Source organism: Dendrobium catenatum, unplaced genomic scaffold (genome assembly GCF_001605985.2).
Source record: "Dendrobium catenatum unplaced genomic scaffold, ASM160598v2 fragScaff_scaffold_1521, whole genome shotgun sequence".
In the NCBI taxonomy this organism is placed as follows: Eukaryota; Viridiplantae; Streptophyta; class Magnoliopsida; order Asparagales; family Orchidaceae; genus Dendrobium; species Dendrobium catenatum.
The window spans coordinates 296,651-319,118 of NW_021319983.1; the positions used below are offsets into that span (position 1 = coordinate 296,651).

General features: G+C 35.2%; 1 protein-coding gene and 1 long non-coding RNA gene across 2 annotated transcripts in view; one reads left to right on the forward strand and one right to left on the reverse strand.

The window, feature by feature from the left end:
• The window catches only part of LOC114581107, a 26,734-nt gene extending 6,197 nt beyond the window's left edge, over positions 1–20,537 (reverse strand). Inside the window, exons 1-2 of the long non-coding RNA XR_003702927.1 lie at positions 20,480–20,537; positions 14,666–14,667 (exon numbers count right to left, since the gene is read on the reverse strand). This is a non-coding gene — a long non-coding RNA (uncharacterized LOC114581107). The remainder of the gene's footprint in view (positions 1–14,665; positions 14,668–20,479) is intronic.
• Positions 8,291–9,432, forward strand: LOC110096657. The gene has a single exon (XM_020822698.2). The coding sequence runs from the start codon at positions 8,320–8,322 to the stop codon at positions 9,208–9,210; it is 891 nt and encodes a 296-aa protein (XP_020678357.2). The 5' UTR covers positions 8,291–8,319; the 3' UTR covers positions 9,211–9,432.
• Positions 20,538–22,468: the final 1,931 nt, after the last annotated feature.

Genomic DNA, 22,468 nt, shown 5'->3' on the forward strand with positions numbered 1-22,468 from the left:
GTACACATCAATAAAGCACTAGAAAGCTAAGGGACAAATAAATTATTGACTAGCTGTGGATTAGTCTAAGCTTTGGCTAATAAGTAAATGGGCAGAGTAAGCACTTAGGAATAATTATTATGTGCGGTGTAAGGACGGTGTAGGGGCGCCGTCAATATTTTTCTCTTCTCTTATATGAAGAGTGTGTACATGAAAGAGAAAATTCAAGTGTCTTTACGTGATTGAAGTACGAATTAAAAACTAAATCCAGACTTCGAACGTAATAATCTCTCGAACTAGGGAGGATGCCAGTAGCCTATATGTTAATTGTTTTTAGCTAATATTGGGCTACACGGCTTTTATAAATTAGTATATTCTTCATATTGCTTTTCTTGTAGTCTCATAACTCTATAAATAAAATGTCATAAGACAATTAGAAGGACAAGACTAAGGCTTCGTTTGAAGCCGTCCCAGACGAAGCCGAAGAATATTTATAATCTCTCTCTTACTCGCTCTGTCAATTTTTACTATCGGTTTACTATTACATAGTAAAGTCTTGCGAGTCATAGAAGTAAAATCAATCTGAATATCACTCAACGATAAATTTGAATTCAACAATATCTTTCTACAATTTTGAAGACCATGAAAACTTAAGAAATTGAATAATTATGAACTTTTTAATTCAAATATTTATGAGAATAATTTATAAATACAATATTTTATTTATTTATTTAAATAAGGTTAATAGATCTTAAAGCTGTTTGGTCTAAATCAGTCGGCTAGCCTGTCAACTTGGGCAAATTATTGCGTCTGGTGTTCGGATTCGTCCGGACACCAATCCAGGCGCGCCACATCAGCAACACACCGGGCCTTGATGTATTTGGGTGACGTGGCGCATCTGAATTGATTGTCCGGACGTCAGGTGACCGGACGCAATAATTTGCCGTCAACTTGAAAGCAAGCTAAGACTTCATCAGGATGACGATAATGTCTTCTTCCACCAGAGCTATACAAAGAGCTTCAAATGCTTTCATCTCCTACTTTGAGCTTTTGAATAGTTACAAATGATTTATTGAGCCTTACCACTTTGCATATTAAAGTTAGAAAGACTATTTAGTAGTCAATAAGCACCATTAGGGCCTAAAATTTGGTGAGGTTGGTAGTGAAGAGAGGGATATATGTTCATAGTTGAGATGGAAGCTTCAACCTTATCATTCAAATTATTGTATTTTTTGAAGTGTAGTTCTTCTCATTACATAATATATATGTTCATCACTCCCACCCTAATTCTTAAGGTTTGTGCTATCATCTTCTAATTGTAGAACGTGATTACTAGACATTCATACATTATTGTTTTATTTGAGACACGTTTCTTATTATTTTCTATTGCAGTTTTTTAGTATAAAAATTTTCTAGTACAAAAAAAACCTCATACTAAAAAGCTGATTTAGAAAGCAGTAAGAAAATTGTCTCAAACGAAACCTATATTTTATGAAAGTTTCATTGAGTTTCCTTTGATATTATTTTAATTATGTGGATATAAATAATCTGATCAATATAAAGAAGTTCTCCCAAGCGAAGTCTTAGCTTTCGTTTGAGACATCTTTCTTACTGTTTCTTAAAGCAGCTTTTAGTATACAATTTTAAATTTTTAAACTAAAAAGTTGTTTTAAGAAGCAACAAGAAAGCCGTCCCGAACAAAACCTTAATCTCTCTTTAAAATTAGCCATATCCCTATCTCTTATCATCTATATTCATCATCCCTCCCTTAGTTATGAAGTCAAATAGGATATATAATCACCTATATTAAACCTAATTAGAGACTAAGATCACCTTTAATCATGAAAATATTAAAGTCACATCACTAATTAAATACTATCTTATTTTGGCAGCTAGCTGGACTATTTGTCCACTTATAATATGAAAATTGAACCAAATAGCTTAAAATCCAAATCACATGACTGCAATATAATATTTAAATAAGCCTTTCAAAATAAATGTTGTGTTGATAGCAGAGAAAGGGAGACTGCTATGTCTTCTCAGCAAATATTGGCTCAATTTTCAGAAATCCAGATTATTTAATTTATTTTATTATTTGTTTGAAAGCGAGACACCAACTTCCTAATTATGCCTTTTTTCAAATTATTATTATTATTATTATTATTTATGATTAATTTGACAAGCAATTACATAAAATCAATTTTTCTAAGACATACAAATTAACCTGAGAAATATTACACAATAACTAGAAAATTAAAAAAAAATATGCTAATTTTTGTGGTGGAAGAGAGTGATCTAGTTTAGTATCTTAACTTTGTACGAAGATCCACCACACAAATAAATAAGAGAGTATGATTATAGCGTTTATAAGAGACATCATAATTTTTACGTTGAAGCCCCTAAAAGGACAAAAATCACTTGGCCTAGCCCATTTTAAATGAATTCACTAGTGTTTGCAATTGATTACAACTGAGGCCCTTCCATAGGGGGAAGGTCTTGGCTTGATGTAGAAAATATACATCAGATAAAGTGCATTATATGGTGGGAGTTGGAAGAATCAATGTTGAAGTGTTCGTTTGGGCAGCATGACCATAGTCGGCAAGCGATGTGGGTTAGAAGTAGGGGTGTCAATTTTTGACACGACACGAAACACGACCCGAACCCGACCCGGAAAAATCCGGGTTCGGGTCAACTCAAACCCGAAACGGGTCGGGTTCGGGTTCATGAAATCAACCCGTTTTAAAAATCGGGTCGGGTTCGGGTTGACCCGCCAACCCGAAATTGACCCGAAAGTGACCCGAAAGTGACACGAAAACTCATTTTTGACCCAAAAACCCGAGATTGACCCGTTTTTGACCCGAAAACCCGTGATTGACCCGATTTTTGACCCGAAAATTAGCAATTTTGGGTCAATTCCGGGTCATTCGTGTCGGGTCGGGTTGACCCGGACCCGAATCGGGTCGGGTTCGGGTCCAGAAACCTGACCCGTTTTTAAAAACGGGTCGGGTTCGGGTTGACCCGAACAGTGCCGGGTCAGTTTCGGGTTCGACCCGAACCCGACCCGTTGACCCGAATTGACACCCCTAGTTAGAAGGACCGTTGTCTGAAGAATGGTGGTCAGAATGATTTTAGTTACGTGACGGAGGTCAAAAAGTCTGTAATCAGGCGATGGTGATTAGAAGGATCATAGTCGGCAGACGACAATGGTCGAAATGATCATAGTCGGCAGGAAACTATGGTGGAAAGTATCGTAGTTAGTGGGAGATGGATGTCAGATGGTGGTTGGAAGGATTGTAGTTGACAGACGACGGAGGTCGAGAGGTTCATAGTTTGGCGACTGTGGTCGGAATGATCATAGTCGGCGGGTAACAGTGGTTAGAAGGATTGTAGGTGATCGACGAATGGGTTGAAGTCTAACAGAGGTTGGGAAGAACTCCGACGGTGCTCGACGAATGGACAGAAGTCCGATGGTGGTCGACGAATAGGAGGAAGTCCAACGGAGGTCAGGAAGAACTCTGATGGCAGTCGACGAATGGGTGGAAGTTCGTTGGTGATCGACGAATGGGTGAAAGTCTGTTAGTGATCGACGAACATGAGAATGTCTGAAGGGGGTCTAGAAAAACTTCGGCGGTGGTCGACAAATCGGTGGAAGTCTGGCGATGGTCGACAAACAGGCGGAAGTCCTACAGTGGTCTGGAAGAACTCTGGCAGAGGTCGATGAATGGGTGGAAGTTTGACGATAGCCAGGAAGAACTCTAGCAATGGTTGGCGGCAAGGAAGCTCCCAAATTCTTTCCTTCTCTTCCTCCTTTCTTCTCCTCTTCCTCATGAGAAGAATGGGGGCTATTTATAGTCTTTTGTAGAGTTGCATGACTTGTAAATATAGGGAGATCAAGGTCAAGATGGGAGTGGTTTGGACCCATTTGAGCTTGGATTGAGTCAAATTTGGTGTCGTTTGGTTCGTCTTTTCAAGATGTCAATTCGATTATAAGTTTGTTGAAATTGGGGATCAGATGGTCCCCATTTTTATTTTTGAAGTCTCAATCATATAATTACATTGAGATTCATGCATGATCAAGACTATTTTTGGTGACGTATGACTTATCAATATAAATTTCTTGATAAATACGATCATAAAATACGATTGTTTAAACTGGCCAGATTCTTAAAAAAATATAAAGAGACTAAATTTTCATGTTTGTAAATTTTAATAATACAAAAATTTTCAATTCAACAACACATGCCTTTGAATGCTTTTGCCAATTTTCTTTCTATGGCATTGCCATTCATGACTTCAATAGCTTGGATCATGAAATTTCATCACAGCTGCCAATAACAAGAGAAGAGAAAAGTAGACTGGGGGTGTTAAAACGATGATGATTTCTTGCAGAAGTTATTAGTAGATTGAAAAGAAATTATCATAAGTTTTAGATCAAGTAATTAATTTTATTTCCTTGATAAATTGTCATAAGTGGTCTTCTTAAATAGTGATCAAAAGAAAAGCCTCGAAATAATTTAATATAAATATCAAAATTTAAAATCAAAATCATTTTTTCTACGACATCAAATTAACCTAAGAAACAGTGCACAATCACTAAAAAAATAAAAATAAAATTTAAAAATACTAATATTCTTTTTAAGACCCCTAATCTCCAATCAATGAAAAAGTTATTGTTCACTTGCTCCAAAATCTCCACATCTAACAAGAAAAAACTTGAACTTCTATCTTAATGATGAATTAATCCTCAATTATCCTTCATAACTATCATCTCCGCTTGTTAGATATCGCTTGCCACCGGCACCCGTCGCTCAAACTCGAGGCTCCATCACATGATCATCCCAAACAAATATTAATCATGCAACATATATAATAGGCTTTTTACATTTGTTTAAGCATCTTATTACCTTAGAGCTCTCCACCAAGGGAGATTTTTACATGCGGAGGCCGGACACAGAGAACTGTTCGGTTTTGCCTCTGTGAACAATAAAAACACAGTGGTGAACAGTAAAATCGCAACTTACCTGCGCTTTTATTGTTCACAGAGATAAATTGGACAGTTCTCTGTGTTCGACCTCCGCACGTAATAATTTCTCCTCCACCAAAGGCAACTCTTAAGTTCAATAATATATTATCAGTAGTCTACTATAAACTCTTAATTTAAAAAAAAAAAAAACAATAGATCGAATAATGACCTTATATATTAAGATTAAATAATTATTTAAATATTTTTTCCAAAATATCTTAGACTTTTGTGCCTTATATCAAAATTTATGACACGATGGTGATGCCTTGGATTCTTACTGTGCTAATAATTGTATAATTATGATTAATATCTTGTCAAATCAAACAACAAGTCATTAGCAGAAAATGATTATCACATGATCTGGACTGTAATTTGTCCAAATGTTTGAGCATCGAGATCTGTAAAATCCATTAGAGAATTAATTTGTTCTAATGGTGATTTCAATTTATCGATTATTATATAAAGAGATATATCAAAATTAACATCTACTCTTTACAAAAATAATCAAAATAATTTTTGACTATTTAAAAATATAATTTTAGTTTTTTTTAATAAACACTTAAATGATTTCACAAATGATTAATTTAGATTTGTTTGGGACAATTTTAATGTTTTATAAAATTAGTTGTGAAGTTGCTATATAGAAAATGATTTCGTTGCTATAATTACAGAAAATAGTTTTCTTTAATAGAAAGTTATTAAAAAACAATGAAAAAAATAGTATTGTTCCGGGCTAGAATATACTCAGCTGTAGAGTTAGAAAATTTTCGTCTGAGCGTTGTACGAATATCTAGCATACACAAACATGAGATAAAAGAACACCAGGATTTTTACGAGGAAAACCCTGGAAAGGAAAAAAACCACGGGGTCACACCCAGTTGAAAAGTTCTACTAGTTTAATTTGAGATACAAGAGGTTGATTCGTCCCATAAGTTAGGACAATCAGATTACAATGAGTTTCTTCTGAATTGAAATTCAGTTACAAAGTCGACCAGAGTTTCGGCGTCACTCGGGCGTCCGACGAGGTTCTTCTCGTCGGTAGATTCTTTCGTCGTTCTAACGATGCGAAGAACTTCGGCAGTGGTCGAGGAGAAGCAATTATCTTCTTTTTTTCTTGCTTGGGTTCCCTCTTATGAGAAATGAGGGGTCTATCTATAGTTTTTCTGGAGTGGCATGACCCGTAAATAGATGTGAGATCATGGGCAAATAGGGAGTGGCTGAATGGACGGCTGATATTGAATCCTCTGATCGCGCACCGTTCGTCAGACATTTGAAGGCCTTAGTGATGTCAGATTTCAGCGATCTTGGGCTCATTGGATTCGACTTGTCGAGCCATTTGATTTGACTATAAGCTCGTTAAAATCGAAGACTGTTTGATAACTCAAATTGTGGTTTGAGCTTTCCAAAAGCACTTCGGGCACTTAATTTGGGCTCATTTGGTCTCAGATTGAGTTGAATTTGGTGTCGTTAAGTTCGTATTTATGAGACGCTCAGTTTGACTGTAAGTTTGCGGAAATCGGAGTTCAGATGCTCCCATATTTAATTTTTGAAGTTTATGGGTTGATTTTGCCTCGAGATTCATGCCCGATCAAGATAATTTTATGAGAATATATCAAGTATCAAAATAAGCAAAGCACCAAAAAAAATTTACATTCAAAAAAATTGTATACTAAAAAATGCTTCATAAAGAAATAAAAAAGTTATCCCAAACGAAAACTAATCTTCAATTAAATGTTCAAATGATTTTCTTATTGCTTCTTAAAGCAGCTTTATAGTACAAATTTTTTTTTATTTTCTATTAAAAATTTTCTTTAAGAAACATAAGAAAGTCATCTAAAACAAATCAAGAATCGAGCGATAAAATTAGTGTTTTTATAAAGTGAAAGATTATTTTGATTCTTAGAAAAAATTCGAAGACGAACCGGATCTTTTTTCTCATTATATGAAATTTAAAATTCAATGAAGATTTACCTGAACTGTACATAGATAAATATATATTTTCTATGGGTTGTTTTTGTTAAAATGTCAGATGCAGATTTTATCTTCGAAGCACTCCCTCAGCGTCTCTCAAAGGAAAAATTGGAAAAATTATTGACCTCACGGTAAGGATATCATCCGACCAAAATCAATTTGTGGGACCCACATGAACGACTATCTTCCGCTCATAGGATTATTTGGAATAGTCAAACAACCAAATCTACAGTGATAGCCAAAATGTGAATATATAGATTAACTATTAATTATTACATGTGGATGCCGAATAATTTAGAGACTAATTAAAACGTGTCACATCACTCGTTCGTTGTACCGTAACTCGGTTTCCCTGATGTGGATGTTCTTGATTCGTCTCCAGACATAGAGTTGCACTGGCTTCCATGCAAAATAATTTCTCGAATATATATATGTATAGCTCATTTAAAATTATACTTTATAATTTTAAAAAATTCAAATAAAATGTTTGGCTAATTCATCTATGCTCCAAATGTAAAAAAATGAAGGTAGTTATGCAAATTTTTAAGTATATTTGTGCCTTCATTTTTTAATTTTGGAAATAAAATATGTACATTTAAAAAAAAAAATTTATGAAAAATAGTTTCCCAAGATATGTTAACTAAATTTTCTATAAAGATGAATTTTAAAGCCCTTAAATTTACTTTCATATAATTGCAATATAAATTTATATCGAAATTTTATATATTATACTAATCTCAAAATAAATTTAATAGCTTTTAATTTGAAAATTTATTTCAAACAACATGTGAAATATAAAAAAACTCTTGAACACAATATAAAATTTACAAAAAAATATAACTATTTTTTAAAATATAAGATCAGTAGGATAAATCACAATTTTAAATGAATCTTAAATAAAATAAATAGTGACAAATTAATATTTGCACAAAGGTTCTTCAAGCAATTATTATTATTTTTTTTTCGTAAGAAATGCTCCCACCACGTTGCATTTTATTATACCGCTCTAGATTATTTTGGTCACGGTTTTCCATCTATTTTGCAGTAGACTAAAACTGACAAGAAGGCCCTTCAAAATTTTAAAATTGCATATTACGAAAATACCACTTAAGTCATAAAAGGACGACTTAGCCCTTCTTTTTCTCTTTTTTTCACTTTGGGACTACGGAATTCTAAATGTCATATTTGCAAAATCGCTTACGGAATCGTTTCTGCAAATCAGAGCCATTCCTTTCTACGTTCTAATCTAATCCGACGTCAGCCGCGCCGTCACGTCGTTTGCCGCTCAGCCTATAGCCTTTATATTCTATCCGCCCTCCTACACTCTCTCTGCGGAATTTCGTCAAATGACTCAGGTGGACCTTGAGACGCTCCTCTGTGGGGGCGACGTCAAGGTGGCATGCGAGACCATGATCGGCGGCGAGGATGCGGCGGCGAAGCGGGCGGAAGAAGATCCGGACATGCCGGCGGAGTCTATTCAGATTCGGATCGGGGAGGAAATCGATTGGACTGACATCAACGCGGTTTACGAACGGGATGATTCGACAAAGGGGAACACGAATCCTAAATCCCAGCATCCGAATCAGAAGCAGCAGCAACAGCCGCCGTCCAACTCCCAGCGCTTCTCCGGCAATCTGAAGCCGAAAGCCCCAATCATCGCCCTCCCCAACAAAATTCGCCACTCTAGTTATCTCGGCGCCAGCGCCCGCCGCCTCCCCAAAGGCCGGACGTTACTCAAGAAGAAACGGGGAGGCGGGGATCGGAAATCAGCCCTTCCGCCGCCTGAACCTGGATCGCCCAAGGTTTCCTGTTTCGGAAAAGTGCTCTCAGATAGGGAAAGAGAGAGGAGTCATCACATCCGGTCGGTGTTCGCGCCCTCGACAGTGGATGATAAGGACTGGAAGCATCGACGATCCGGCGGGTGCTTTGCGAGGCTGATAGGGTTTTTCCGATGCCGCCGACCGTCGACTCATCGGGAGTCTGAAGAGGATGAAGAGGAGGCATCGACGCCACCAGAAAAGATTGTGTCCTGGTCGGGACGTCCGTCGGCGGCGACGGCGATGGAGGGATCTTCGGTGGCTACGCCGGCGGGGCTCGGGGCGGTCCGGCGGTTTTCTTCAGGAAGACGCCCGGCTTCGTGGGGAGGAGACGGGGACTTTGACGGGCAGATGCACGTGACATCGGCTTCTGCGCCGTTAGATCAGGAGGGGACGATAGGCAGGCGGTCGGTTGGGTGAATGGTGTTTGGTAGATGCGGATTGTGTTTGGTAGTGCGTTTGATTAAGTTGGTCTAGCTGAGTAATGGAAACTTACATTGTTTTTAAATTATTGGTGAATATTTTTCATGATTCAGGTTTTTTGTCTGTTTTGTAAATTGTAAAATGGGCTTTTGAGATTATTCCATGTATTAAAATCACGAAATTGGTTGGGATGGAACTCTTTCTTCTGTGCTAACTAATTTTTGTTGAAGCAATGGGGAGGTTTATTTTTTATAGTTATTTGAGACAATTTTTTTATTATTTCTAAAATAAAAATTTCATTATAAATATGTTTTAAAAATTAATAAAAAGTTATCACAAACAAAACCTTAGAGTAGTTGTAGTTTTTTAAAAACCTAAAATTTTAATATTACATGTCTACTACCAATTGAGTAAAATATGGGTGCATGGAATGAAATATTATAAGTTATAGGATGGTATAGATGGCAAGAATGAAATATATGAGTGATATATTTGATATTTAAATTTTATATGAGTGGTAGGCATGTAATAATAAAATTTTAAGTATTAGATATGTAAATAGCATGAAATAAAACGGTATATATGTAAATCCCTTAAAAAAATTATCTCAAATAATATCTTAATTTATAAAAAAAAAATGTAAGAAGAAAATCGAAGAAGAGCGACCAAAATAAATGAGGAGATTGCCCCAAAAAAAAAAGGTGATTGCCCTCTATAGAGGGTAGGGTGGGTAGTTAAATGCAGCTTTCCCTATAGAGTGGGTAATAGTTTCAACTAATTCATACAAGTAGAACGCTGGACACTTATTGTAGTATCGATAACAATATTATCATATACAACAAAATTGACGATATTATCATATACAACAAAATTGACGATGCATTACGTCAAAGTACAGTCAGAGTAAGGCTTCATTTGAGACGATTTTTTTATTGCTTCTTAAAGCGTCTTTTTAGCACAAAAATTTTAACTCTTTAACTAAAAAGCTGCTTTAAGAAGCAGGAAGAAAACCGTCCCAAACGAAGCCTAAGTCTCATAAGTAAAGGAACTCATCATAGTCTCCCAAATATGAAAATAGAGGAAGTAAGAAAGCTCTACAACAAGCACATAAGGCAAAGGGGTTTTAGAAGGATCACAAAGTAAGCTTTAATTGTCAGGCCAACCATAAAACTGAGCAGCTGTATAAAAAGCTGTAGAAAACAGTAAAAAAAAAGCTTTTCCAAAGGAAGCCAAAATGAGAGCCAGTTAAGAAAGGGAGATGGGAGGCTTCCTAATCTATGACAAAGAAGTAGATATCATTATCAGGAGTGCAAGCTCAGAGCTAAATAATAATAATTTTTTAAAAAATAATAGACAGAAATAATTAAAATATATAATACATGTGATGGGCTAATGACCAAAATGACTAACTCAAGCACATGCATCTACATCAGTAGGCATGTGATGAGGATGATTTTCACCCTCAATTTTCTCGCTACTTCTTAGGTTTCGTTTGGGAAAGTTTTCTTACTGCTTTATAAAATAGAGTAAAGTGAACTTTTATTGTATTCATCACAAAGGATTGTTACTCCGTTTTTGTTCGGTATTTGGTAGGTATTACTAGGTATTGTTTGGTAATAACGAGGAATACTGCTCTGTAAAGAGCAATACTGAATAATACCGAGCAATACCGAGTAATCCCAAAAAGTAACGAGTTTTTTCTAGAAAAAACTCGGTACTTTTTGGGATTGCTCAGTATTGCTCGGTATTACTCGGTATTTTGTCTTCACATAATGGTATTTCTCGTTATTGTTGGTATTTCTCGTTTTGTGCCTGCGATCTTAGTGCCGGCCGAACGTAGTTCTACGTACGTTCACCGGACCAAATAAAAGTTCGAGTAAAGCAGTGCGAAAGCTGTCCAAACGAAGCCTTAGGCTTTGTTTGAGATGGTTAACAGCTTCCTAACATAAAATTTTTTTTATTAAAAAAATATAATACAAATTACTTTATAATCTTAGTGGTCTCCCAAACACAAAGAATAGCATTTTATATATTGCAACTCTATATGGGTCAGCAGATTTTTTGTGCTAGGTCTTTGTGCTGAATGGGAAAGCCATTTTTTTCTATTGCTTTTTACACAGTCAAAAGAGCAGGCAAGAGTTCAACTTAGCCATTTTTTTTTCCACTGCCTCCAGAATCTTTGAAAACTTGTGAGATGAGGAAAATATCAAAATATTTATCCAATCCTCCCGTTAGAGCTGGATAAGAACTCTCGATTGATTTCTCGAGAGTTCTTATCCAGGCCGTCGTCGGCGGCGGAGGCCTGATCGCCGGAACTCCGGCGTGGAGGGCGTTGCGAAGTGAGCCAACGGGATTTCACGGACGGAGTGGTTACGGAGTGGTTTTTTAGAAATAAGAAATAGTTTTAAGTGGTATGTGTGTAAATAGAAAACTTTAGATGTTAAATGAGTAAATAACATAGTTTTAAGTGTTATGTATGTAAAAATCCCATTTTTTTTTGTTGCAGCTCATGTTATTTTATTGTAAATTATGTTGAGTTATAATTATTGAATTTTAATTTTTTATTTTTTTCTATAGTAATTGGGCTTTGCCCACAATTTATCCAAATAAAAAGGCTGCCGACCTCCCTTAGAAAAATTATTACTTGTTGAGTCCGGACTAATAATCTCTATTTTTTGAGATATATGTAGAAACCTGTAGAATCTTCTGTGGCCCCGAGATAGCATCTGTAGGAAAATCTGCCTAGGCAGCTCATTTAATGGTCCTTGGAGGCTTTTGTGAGAGCCGTAAAGCATTTCTCCAGAAGAATAGAAGCCGGAGAATGCAGTAGCAAAGTAATGTGATGAAGTCTCTGCATGCTTTGTTTTTTTTTTTTTTTGGGAAATTGTAACTTTTATTTCGTCCGGTGTAAGGATGCAGAGGAACATCCGGTTGTAGGCAAAATCGCGCCTATACCGAGGTGTCAAAAACTCGGTAACCTCGGTATAGGTGCGATTTTGCCTACAACCGGATGTTCCTCTGCATCCGGTCGGAGGACGTAATAATTGTTCGGAAATTTGGGGGCTTAGCCCATTCCATTAAAAATAAAGAGGTGTACAAATAAAGTAAAACTAATACAAAAAGAAGCTAAAACAGCTAAAACCAAAGTTAAAGGACAAAAACAGGAGACATGGAATCCTTGTCGGGGAGAACTCAGAAAGAAAATTAATCAGAGATCATAATAGTCACTTTCCTGATTGCCCGAAGAACATCCAAAGAAGCTATCCTAGTTGCCCGCGGACCGTCCGAGGGGAGCGACGTGCAGGCTTCATCATTGTCCATAACCCCAAAAAATGCCTGACAAAAATACCAAAAAATTTCCACGAGCCCACAACAGAACAAAGGATAAAAATTCCGTCTGAAATAAGTATGCACCCGGCAAAACAGAGAATTCAACAGGGACAATATGAAACAGCCAATAACCACCAGATAGTAGTAGGCAGAAACAAACAGGCAAGAAAATAGCCGAAGAAAGGCCCCCACCAAGCCAAGGAAAAGCCAACCAGCATAATCAAATAGACAGCACATCCAAGCCATTACAGCAACACTAATCAGAAGGCTTACCGAAAAGCCTATTCTTGACCCCTTCACCATCCTTCCAGCCCGACATTTTGAGAATTAGAGTTCTCTGAATTTTTTTGGCAATAGATACCGCACAAATAGCCACATTATTAAACCGTCTGCTGTTTCTTTCCACCCACAAATAATACACAATGGCGTTAAGGGATAATAAATATGTACATTTCAAATTTCGGTTAACCCCCAAATTCCCTATAAAGTTAAACACCTGGGCAATATTAGATCTAAGATAGAAACAAGAGAAAGCCGTTATAATTCTAGTCAACACCTTAAATGAATAATCACATTCAAACATGAGGTGGTTCACAGTTTCAGAGTAAGCCCGGCAGAAAAAGCAGCAAGTGTCAAGTATATGAATGTTCCTCCTTAGTAATTCATCAATAGTTTTAAGACCCACCATAATAGCCATCCAAGAGTAAACAGAAAACCAAGGTGAATGCTTGCTGTGCCAAACCAAGGCATGAGCATGGAAATCATCATTTAGTGCAAAATATTCTAAATAATAATCTTTGAATGTAGGCTTTTCTAAATTTTTCCAAAAGATGTTAGAACTATCCATTGAAATAGGGGTTTCCATAATAAGATTTCTCAGGACAGAAGAAATAGTATATGGAAGGGCCCAACCAGAATCATTGATCCACTCAGCCAACCTTGCCGAATGGCAACAAGTAGTGCCAGCAGAATAAGTAAGCAGCACATCCCCAAGCCAATGATCCCATAGAATTGTAGCCTTGCTATTAGGATGAATAGGAAAAGAGAAATTCGGTTTAACCTTGCTAGCTGTGCAGAAAATACTCTTCCAAAAGGTGGAATTATTGGAGCTGTTAGATTTCCAGGGTGAGATATATCTCATGTTCATCCAGTCAGTGAAGTCTCTGCATGTTACTAGGAAAGATATCTCAGAGGACAGTGCATCAATATTATTAACAACATCCGACAATGATAGTCATAAAATAATAATCGATCAATAATAGTCGAGTAATGATGGTTGGATGATGATGGTTTGGGGATGTAAGTTGGACAAAGATCATGCGATAATAATTGCGTTGAACATCGAATAAAGCTTTTGAATTCTTAGGATCTTCAAACTCTCTCTAATTTCATATCACGATACAACCTCCAACTTCCTTCTTTAATTATGTTAAGAATAGGAATTTATTTATAATTTTTTAGTGATGTTTTAGTAATTTTAGTAAAATCTCAAAACACATACTACTACTCGAAGAAAATAACTAAACAATTATAAGACAAGTTATAGAATGAAAAAGAATCATAGTATTAAAAACCTTATTTGCTCATATAGACCTTAAAAACATCACAATAAAAATATGCTTAAGTTGGCCTACTATTATTTCTCTCGAAATAGGATTTAAGACTAGTTAATTTCATCAAGCTCCCTAATCTCTCATAGTCCTACAAATGGTTTTTTTCTCAATGAGTGGAAGACCAATCATATGCAACCTATTTGATATTAAATTTAATATTCAATTGGAGTCCCAAGGCATGTTCTTCTTTAATAAGTTTTGATTTATGCCTATTATTCATAAATCAAATATAAAAGTAAGAAATAAAATATTAAAGTTTATAGTATGATATAGATGATAAGAATGAAATATGAGTGGTATATTTGATATTAAAATTGTCTATTGGTGTTAGGCATGAAATATTATAATTTTAGATATTATAAATGTAAATAATACGATATAAAATGGTATTTATGTAAATTCCCAATTTATTTTTTGTTTGTCAGTCAAGCAAAGGGATGCTAGTTATTATTATTATTATTATTATTATTTTTTTGAATATTTTCTCATTCCGTTTTCCAATCAAAGACTCCTCCTGATATGATGTAGACTGCCATGAGCCATCTACCTTTCAAGCCATGTGAATTTTTGAATTGCCTTATAAAAAATAGTATTAAAATATTTGTTCATACAAAAAATATTAAATAAATAATCCTTCTTCAGCTTTTTTTTTTTGTAAAAATCATATTGAATCATCGCCATTAATTTATTCAAAATTTAGCTTCATTGACCTTTAACGTGCTATGATTTATTTTCTAATTTTTTATGAAATTGCCCAATTTTTTTTATATAAAAAATACTGCTCATAAATATGAGGATAAGGAAAATGAATAAGTTGCAGCAAAATACTTAATTTTTGGGCCTAATGATATCTATATATTTTCTAATATTTTTGTTTTCAGAAGATTGCTATGAGATCATCATGATTTTCTTCGGGCTATTACAGTATAATTGCTTGGTTTAGGTTAACTTAAACGCTCCCTATTTAAGTCTTAAAATATTACAAAACAATGATTTTTATTACGTTATTTAAATATTAGGATATTACAGTAAATTATTTTAGAATAGGCTTCAAAATTATTCAATTTATTTTAAATTAAATATAATTTAAAAAATTTCACATATATAATTAATAATAAAAAATTAAATAATTCTGAAGCCCATTTTATAATTTATATCTGAATATTTAAACATAATTATTTTTAATTAAAAAACTTTCCTTGGGCCTGACCACTTTTTGTTCAGCCCAGCCCAGCGAAGTTGGGCAAACATGAAGCTTAAAACTTCTTACCTATTGAAAGCCCATCGCACAAACTAATCATTTATAGTAATCATTTAAAAAACATAGATTTTTCTCTGCATGACAATTGGATTAATTTCTATTTTTTAAAATTATTCCCAAAATTTTAAAACTATTTTTTAGCTTTATACAAATTTAATCACAAACATATATTTATTTGTATACATAAATGAACTTACCCTTAGATTTGATCACATAATTATTCATGTATGATTGACATGAGTAAATTTGTAATCCGATTGATCTAAAAACCCAAAATTTAACTCAAATTGATTCGATTATCATTTGAATTCAAATAAACAAGTTATTTTGAATTAAATAGATTATTTTCAGGTTAAATAGATAATGTTGAAATAAATTACAAGATCTATAATAATAAACAAGTCAGATTCATCAAATTTGGGATAGCAGGTTTAGATCAAGCTTGAAATCGTGCTGCCAGCAAAATTCGAGCCGAGTTCAAGTTAAACCAAAACTCAAAATTAATCTGATTATCATTTTGAATTTGGGAAAACAAATTAGTTTGAATTATATTGGAGCTAAACAGATCATGTTGATCCAAACAAATTGAATAATCTAAGTAATAAACATGTTGAATTTAGATTAACGGGTTTATGTCAAGTCATGCTCGGGTTAAACATTATGATCTATATGATAAATGGATCAAATTCGAGTCAAACATATTCGAAACAAGTCAACCATTTTAATATTTCTTATCCATACAAGATTAGATCACTCATCACTCATGCATTATCACATTCACAATTTTATATCACCTCTTCATGACCATTGCTCATTTTTTATGTCACTTTAGCTTCTGATTATGCAAATACTACTTTATTTAATATCACATCACGTTTGTCATCATTTTTAGATGAGAATTATTACACTTTTTTCATAGCTACTAATAATAAATAATACTAAACAAAATAATAATTTAAAGGAACAAAAATGTTTTTGAATCATGCTCACATAAAAATCTCTTTCCCTTATGTGTCATGTCATATTATGTGGATTAGAACAACGTCGTATCAATTTATCATTAAAATATGTATGATGTTTTACCATTATGCATCAAATATACTAGGTGGAACTAGGGGTGCAACCGAGTTAAGCCGGCTTGCGAGCTGACTCGAGCTCGACTCAGTAACATGCTTAACGAGTCGAGCTTATCGACCTTGTTAGTCGAGCTCGAACGCAATTTCGAGCTCAAAAGCTTATCGAGCTCGAGCTCAAACAACCCACTGATCGACCCGTGAGCTCGTTAAGCGGCTCGACAATTCAAGCTCGATGGATGCGGATGATCGACAACTCAAGCTCGATGGATGCAGACGACTCAAGCTCGAAAGAGGCAGACGGAAGCTCGACGAATGCAAACGGTCAATGACACAAGCTCGACGGACTTGGTCGACAACGCAAGCTTGACGGACGTGGACGATCGACGATGCAAGCTCGATGGATGCGAGCGGAGACTAACGGACGGAAGCTCAACGACCCAAGCTGGCAACGAGGTGGACGCTGGCGACAAGGAGGATGGAAGCTCAACAGACGAACTGAGCTCGAAATGCCGCTCAAGTAGCTCAATGAGCTTTTTTTCCTCTGTCGAGCTCGAGCTCGACTCGAGTTCGAGCTCGGTATTTGACAATCGAGCTCGACTCAAACGCCCTCCGACTCGAGCTCGTATTGACTCGTTTGCACCCCTAGGTTGAATCAGGGCAGATGTGCACGGACAATAGTGTAAATTTTGGTAATACCATGGGCAATTTCACCACTTTTATTTTTTAAATACCAAACCCCCTCCCCTGCGTTTACCCCATCTCTTGACAAACTTCTCACCACAGCCTCCAAAAGCTTCTCCTTCCTTCAACATTTACAAGCTAATAAGCAGCAGCAGCAGCTTCATCATGGGTAACTGCTTAGTGCTCCAGGAAAGGAAGGCCATCAGATTCAAAGGAACAGATGAGGTGAAACTTAGCAATCCAACCTCTCTGAAAATTCATCGGACCCTGTTCAAATGCCTCGGCTATGAGATATCTAACAAGAGATTGAGGATGGTCCAGCAACTCAACACAGTAGGAGTTACGAGGATCAGGCTTGTGCTCAGCAAGCAGGAACTGATAGAGATGATAAAAAATGGAGGAGTTTGTATTGGCAGAACTACAGTCCCTGGACTTCTAAGAGTAGTAGGAGAGAATATGAGGACCGAGAAGCAAAGAAGCTTGGTGAGGACTTCTGCTTTGGAGAGTATACCAGAAGAGGAATGAATTTTGATTTTATTTTCTTTCTTTTTTTGTAGTTTAGCCATAGCCATATATAAGAAAGTTGTACATTAGTATGGAGTTTAGTTTCAATCGTTTTTAAGGTATTCTGTATGATTGTTACATTGAAGCTGATTGCCTATGAGAAAAACTTAACACAAAATGTTCAAGAAATGAAATTTGTCCTGTGGCAGCAAAAAGGAAGGAAAAACTTACCCCAAAACCCTTATAAATTTTGTAGTTGATTGCATGTATTCAAACAACTTTTGCCATATTTTTCACATTGATCATTCGTAGATATAGTTTTTAAATAGTTTGTATGACAAAAAAAAAATCATCTAAAATTGAAATGATCGTACATATAATAATCAAGGATCTTACATGCAATCATATGAACTCTGGCATAATAGCTAGCTAGCTTAGAATGAAATTTTTGGTATATGTTGGAGACTATTTAGCCTTCATGTCTTTACAACAAATACCCATCATTCTCTATTCTCCATTCTCCATTCTTCATTCTCCATTCTCCATTCTCCATTCTCCATTCTATGAAACCGGAAAAAATAACATTAAATTTTGAGAAAAAATTGCACTAACATGTTAATATTAGTGAAAAAATTTCATTAAAAGTTTTCAATGATTCACGACAAGCATAACCACCAGCAGGGGCAAAACCGACCTTAATTTTCAAAAGGGGGCTAACTTATAAGTAAAAGTGTAGAAATTTCACATATATGTCGGAGGTCTAAGATGGAAGCACCTCCTAAACAAATTTTGATTGTAAGGATATTTTTGGATTCTCTTTAAGATTTCTCATTGTATTTGGTTCATGGTTCCCTAACAATAACAACTCTACACAATGTATTTAATTACGTTGAGATCAATTGCGTAAAGATCACAGTTTTTTAATACAAATATTTTAATTTTTATACTAAAAAACTATTTTAAGAAACAGTAAGAAAGCCATCCCAAATGAAGCCTAGGTGCTTTGGTGGCACTCACCAGTTAAGAAGTTTGCATGCTGCGAAGGGTTCTTTACCAGCACCAGGAGTGAACGAATTTGGCTAGCAATTGCTACTGATTAGTAGAATCCTTAGTAAAGAGTAGGCTTAGGTGTGGATAAGGACCGATTGATGTTCAACCATATAAAAATCCTTTTGTCCATTTAGTTTATAGTTAGATTTATTTATTGTGTATTTACTTAATTATTTTGCATGTTCCAAATGCTTATTGAGTCATTTGTATGGCATTATAATCGAATATATCTAATTATTTATGCTCCAAAGTTAATACTGTCACATAGCAAGATGATGTGAAACAACATGCGATGAACAAGAACTGCTTGTGGATTTTAATATAAGATTGTTAAAGTTTTGCTAGTTATAAAATTAATGCTTCCCCAAAATAAGTTTTCGGAATTATCAAGTCGAAATTAAGTAAAGCATGCGGTTACAACTAGATTAACGGGACAATATCAAATTGACAACATAGAATTAGAGAGTAACGTTTTGGGGAGAAACAATAACCCACAATTAACAAATAGAACTTTTCACCTTGGTCTCTCACTCACTCTCTTGTTGGTGGCACTTTTAGTGGAGGAAGATTGAGAGCAACCGAGCGATGCCACTAGGAGACAAATGGTGCACAAAGTGTAGTCCGTTGGAGTGGTAGCCGGTGGCGGGTAGTCCATGGGATGACTAGTGAGCATCCAACGTCTTGTCCGTCTTCCTTGATCATCAAAGACGAAGCCGTGGTCGATGTCGGGATCGGCAAGCCTAGGTGAGGCCTTGAGAAGTTTCAGCCTTGATGGAGAAGAGAAAAGCTGAGAAAATTTCAGCCGTGGAGGAGCCTGAAGGGAGGCGGCTGGTTTGGGAGAAGTGAGGGCTGCTGGCTGGCCTAGTTGGGCTAAGAGGGATTGGGAGGGAGAAGGTTTGAATTCATTCCCAAAGAGGAGAGGAATCCAAGGGGTTTGATTGGGAATATGGGGAGAAATTAAAATTGCACTACCATTATCCCTATATGGTAACATGTTAATATTCGTGAAAAATTTTCATTAAATGTTTTCAACGATTCCCGATAGGCAGGGGCGTAACCAACCTCTCTCTTGAGAGTGGGCAAATTAAAAATTTAAAATGCATAATTTTATGTATGAAATAGAAAAAGGAAGTTGTTCCTTACAATTTGGGTAATTGCATTTGTTAAAGGTGGGCAAATAGTTAAAATGTTTATTCGTCGAAGGAAAAAAAAATTCAGTGTGAGCAATTGCCCACCCTGAGCTCTTCCTGGTGGGCAAATTAAAAATTTGGGTAACTGCAGGAAAAGAATATTCTAGCGAATCAGCTAAACAAACAGGTTATGGATTGTGGATTGTGCTTGCAAGCTACTGAAGAAAAATGGATATTCTGCTGAGAATCTCCAATGACATATTTGCTTAGAAGTGTTAGTAGAATCCTGATAGTAAATCGTCTGCAATTACTGACAGTCTAATTCATTGGAAATAGACTAGAATGGCACTTTTTTTTGGCAATTTTATTGATGTCAAAAATCATTTTTGACGGACTAATTAGTAATTACTGTCTAATTGTTATTGACAAAAAAAATGTTCTAAAAGCAAAAGTATGCTATTTTCTGGTGGCATTTGGAGAAGATTTGAAGTGCTCATCATAAAAATATGCTTGGTTGTTAAGTAAAATTCTTCCACTCAGTCTCTTAATATTTTGTATTTTAATTGCTCAACAATCAATTTTCTAAAAAACCATGTAGCATTTAGTTGTTTAGTGGCAGACTTAGGCTTCGTTTGGGACGGCTTTCTGACTGCTTCTTAAAGCAACGTTTTAATACAAATTTTTAAAATTTTGAACTAAAAAGCTGCTTTAAGAAGCAGTAAGAAATCCATTCCAAACGAAGCCTTAATTACCACCAAAATATAAAATACTTGTGAGGAAAGAATCTAAAGTATATTGGAGAAATGGGTTGCCTAGTCAGTGAAGAATAGCCGCTTTGGTCGCACTCACTAGTTAGGAAGATTGTGCATGTTGTGAAGGGTTCTTTACCAACACCAGAAGTGAACGAATTTGACTAGTAATTGCAACTGATTAGTAGAATCCTTAGTGAAGAGTATGGCTTAGGTGTAGATAAGGACCGATTGATGTTAAAATATATAAAAATCCTTTTGCCCATTTACTTTATAGTTAGATTTATTTATTGTGTACTTACAAAATTATCTTGCATGTTCAAATATTTATTGCGTCATTTGTATGGCATTATGATAGAATAGGCCTAATTATTTATGATCCAAAGTTAATACTGTCACGTAGCATAGATTTGCTTATCAACATGGATAATAGCTTTTACTTGTTTGATGTTGGAGATTTATCTACTCTAACTAATGTAATTAACTCATTTATATGGAGTCCGTCAATTGCATTAACATTTAAACTTTTTAGTTGTGTGTCACACTAATTATATTATGTAGAATATCAATAAATAAAGTAGTTTATCACATCTAATTTATTCTATCACTTATTTCCGCACATTTGATTGTGAGGATTTTGAGCGAGGAGAAATTTGCAAGAATTTAAAAACTGTTAGTGTCCTTGGCATGCCTTTAAGGTAACATCAATCACTGGTGGCATAAAATATAAGGGATTAAAATTCAGATTTTTTTGTGAGATTTTTTAGTCAATTAAGTCAAATTCACACACACATCATATACACAAGCATCAAACTCCAGACCTTTTAATTGATAGTCAAAACTTCTAACCAACAAATCAAGATGAGCTACATAAAAATTCAGATTCCAAGAGAATTTACAATGATGAAAGAAATCTCCGTACATCACTTAATAATTATATTAATTAATGTCAATTTTGTTGAGCTTTGTTTAATCATTATTTACAATGAAACATAACCAATATTGGATCTATTTTTGTTGGCCCTCCTGAGGAATTAACTAAGAAAGATTCCAATCACCCATTATCGTTTGGTTAAGCTTCATGTAATTAATTGTATTCCACAGTTTACTTTGATAGTTACTGAAGCTTCTCAGCACAACACCAATATGTGTGTGTGTATACATATATATAACCTGTTTCTGAAGTTATCCAAATGGCAAGAGTTGTTTCATCGTTTCCTAGAAAAAATACACGTTAAAATCTAAAAAAATTGAAGCGATGACTTGTTCTAATTTACAACTAGAGTCGCCGATTTGTGACGCCAGACAAAGGAGTAAATAAATAGGACAGTACGAATGGCAATTGAATTCTGACTTTTTTATTTTCAATAAATTATTCTGATGTTATGCGTCAAAATATCTGATCTAAGGGAACTGTTACTATGCTACAAAATATTTGGGTAGTGAAAATGCCTCATTATACCAATCAACGAGAAAACAATAGGAATGAAGTAATGCAATATCGCAATTACCCCTCATTGAGAATATACTTCCTAATATAAGTAAAGAAATGCTACAAATGACATTGATAACTTCAAAAATTAAGGATAAAAAGAGCGAGTATAACCCACACTCACAAAATCTCTCTCTCTCTCTCTATCTATCTATCTTAAATTCAGAACTCATCAAGATTTTTTTGGAGCTATGATTAAGAGAGAGAGAGGAGAGAGAGCTTGATACCCCACATGATTATATATTGCATTCAATCCAACTAAGAGCAACACATTAAATAAAAAGTTCAGGTAATGAGCTAGATGGTGTAGCATTCTCTAATATTTACCCAATTATCCATTTTTTTATTGTCTTTATATATATATATATA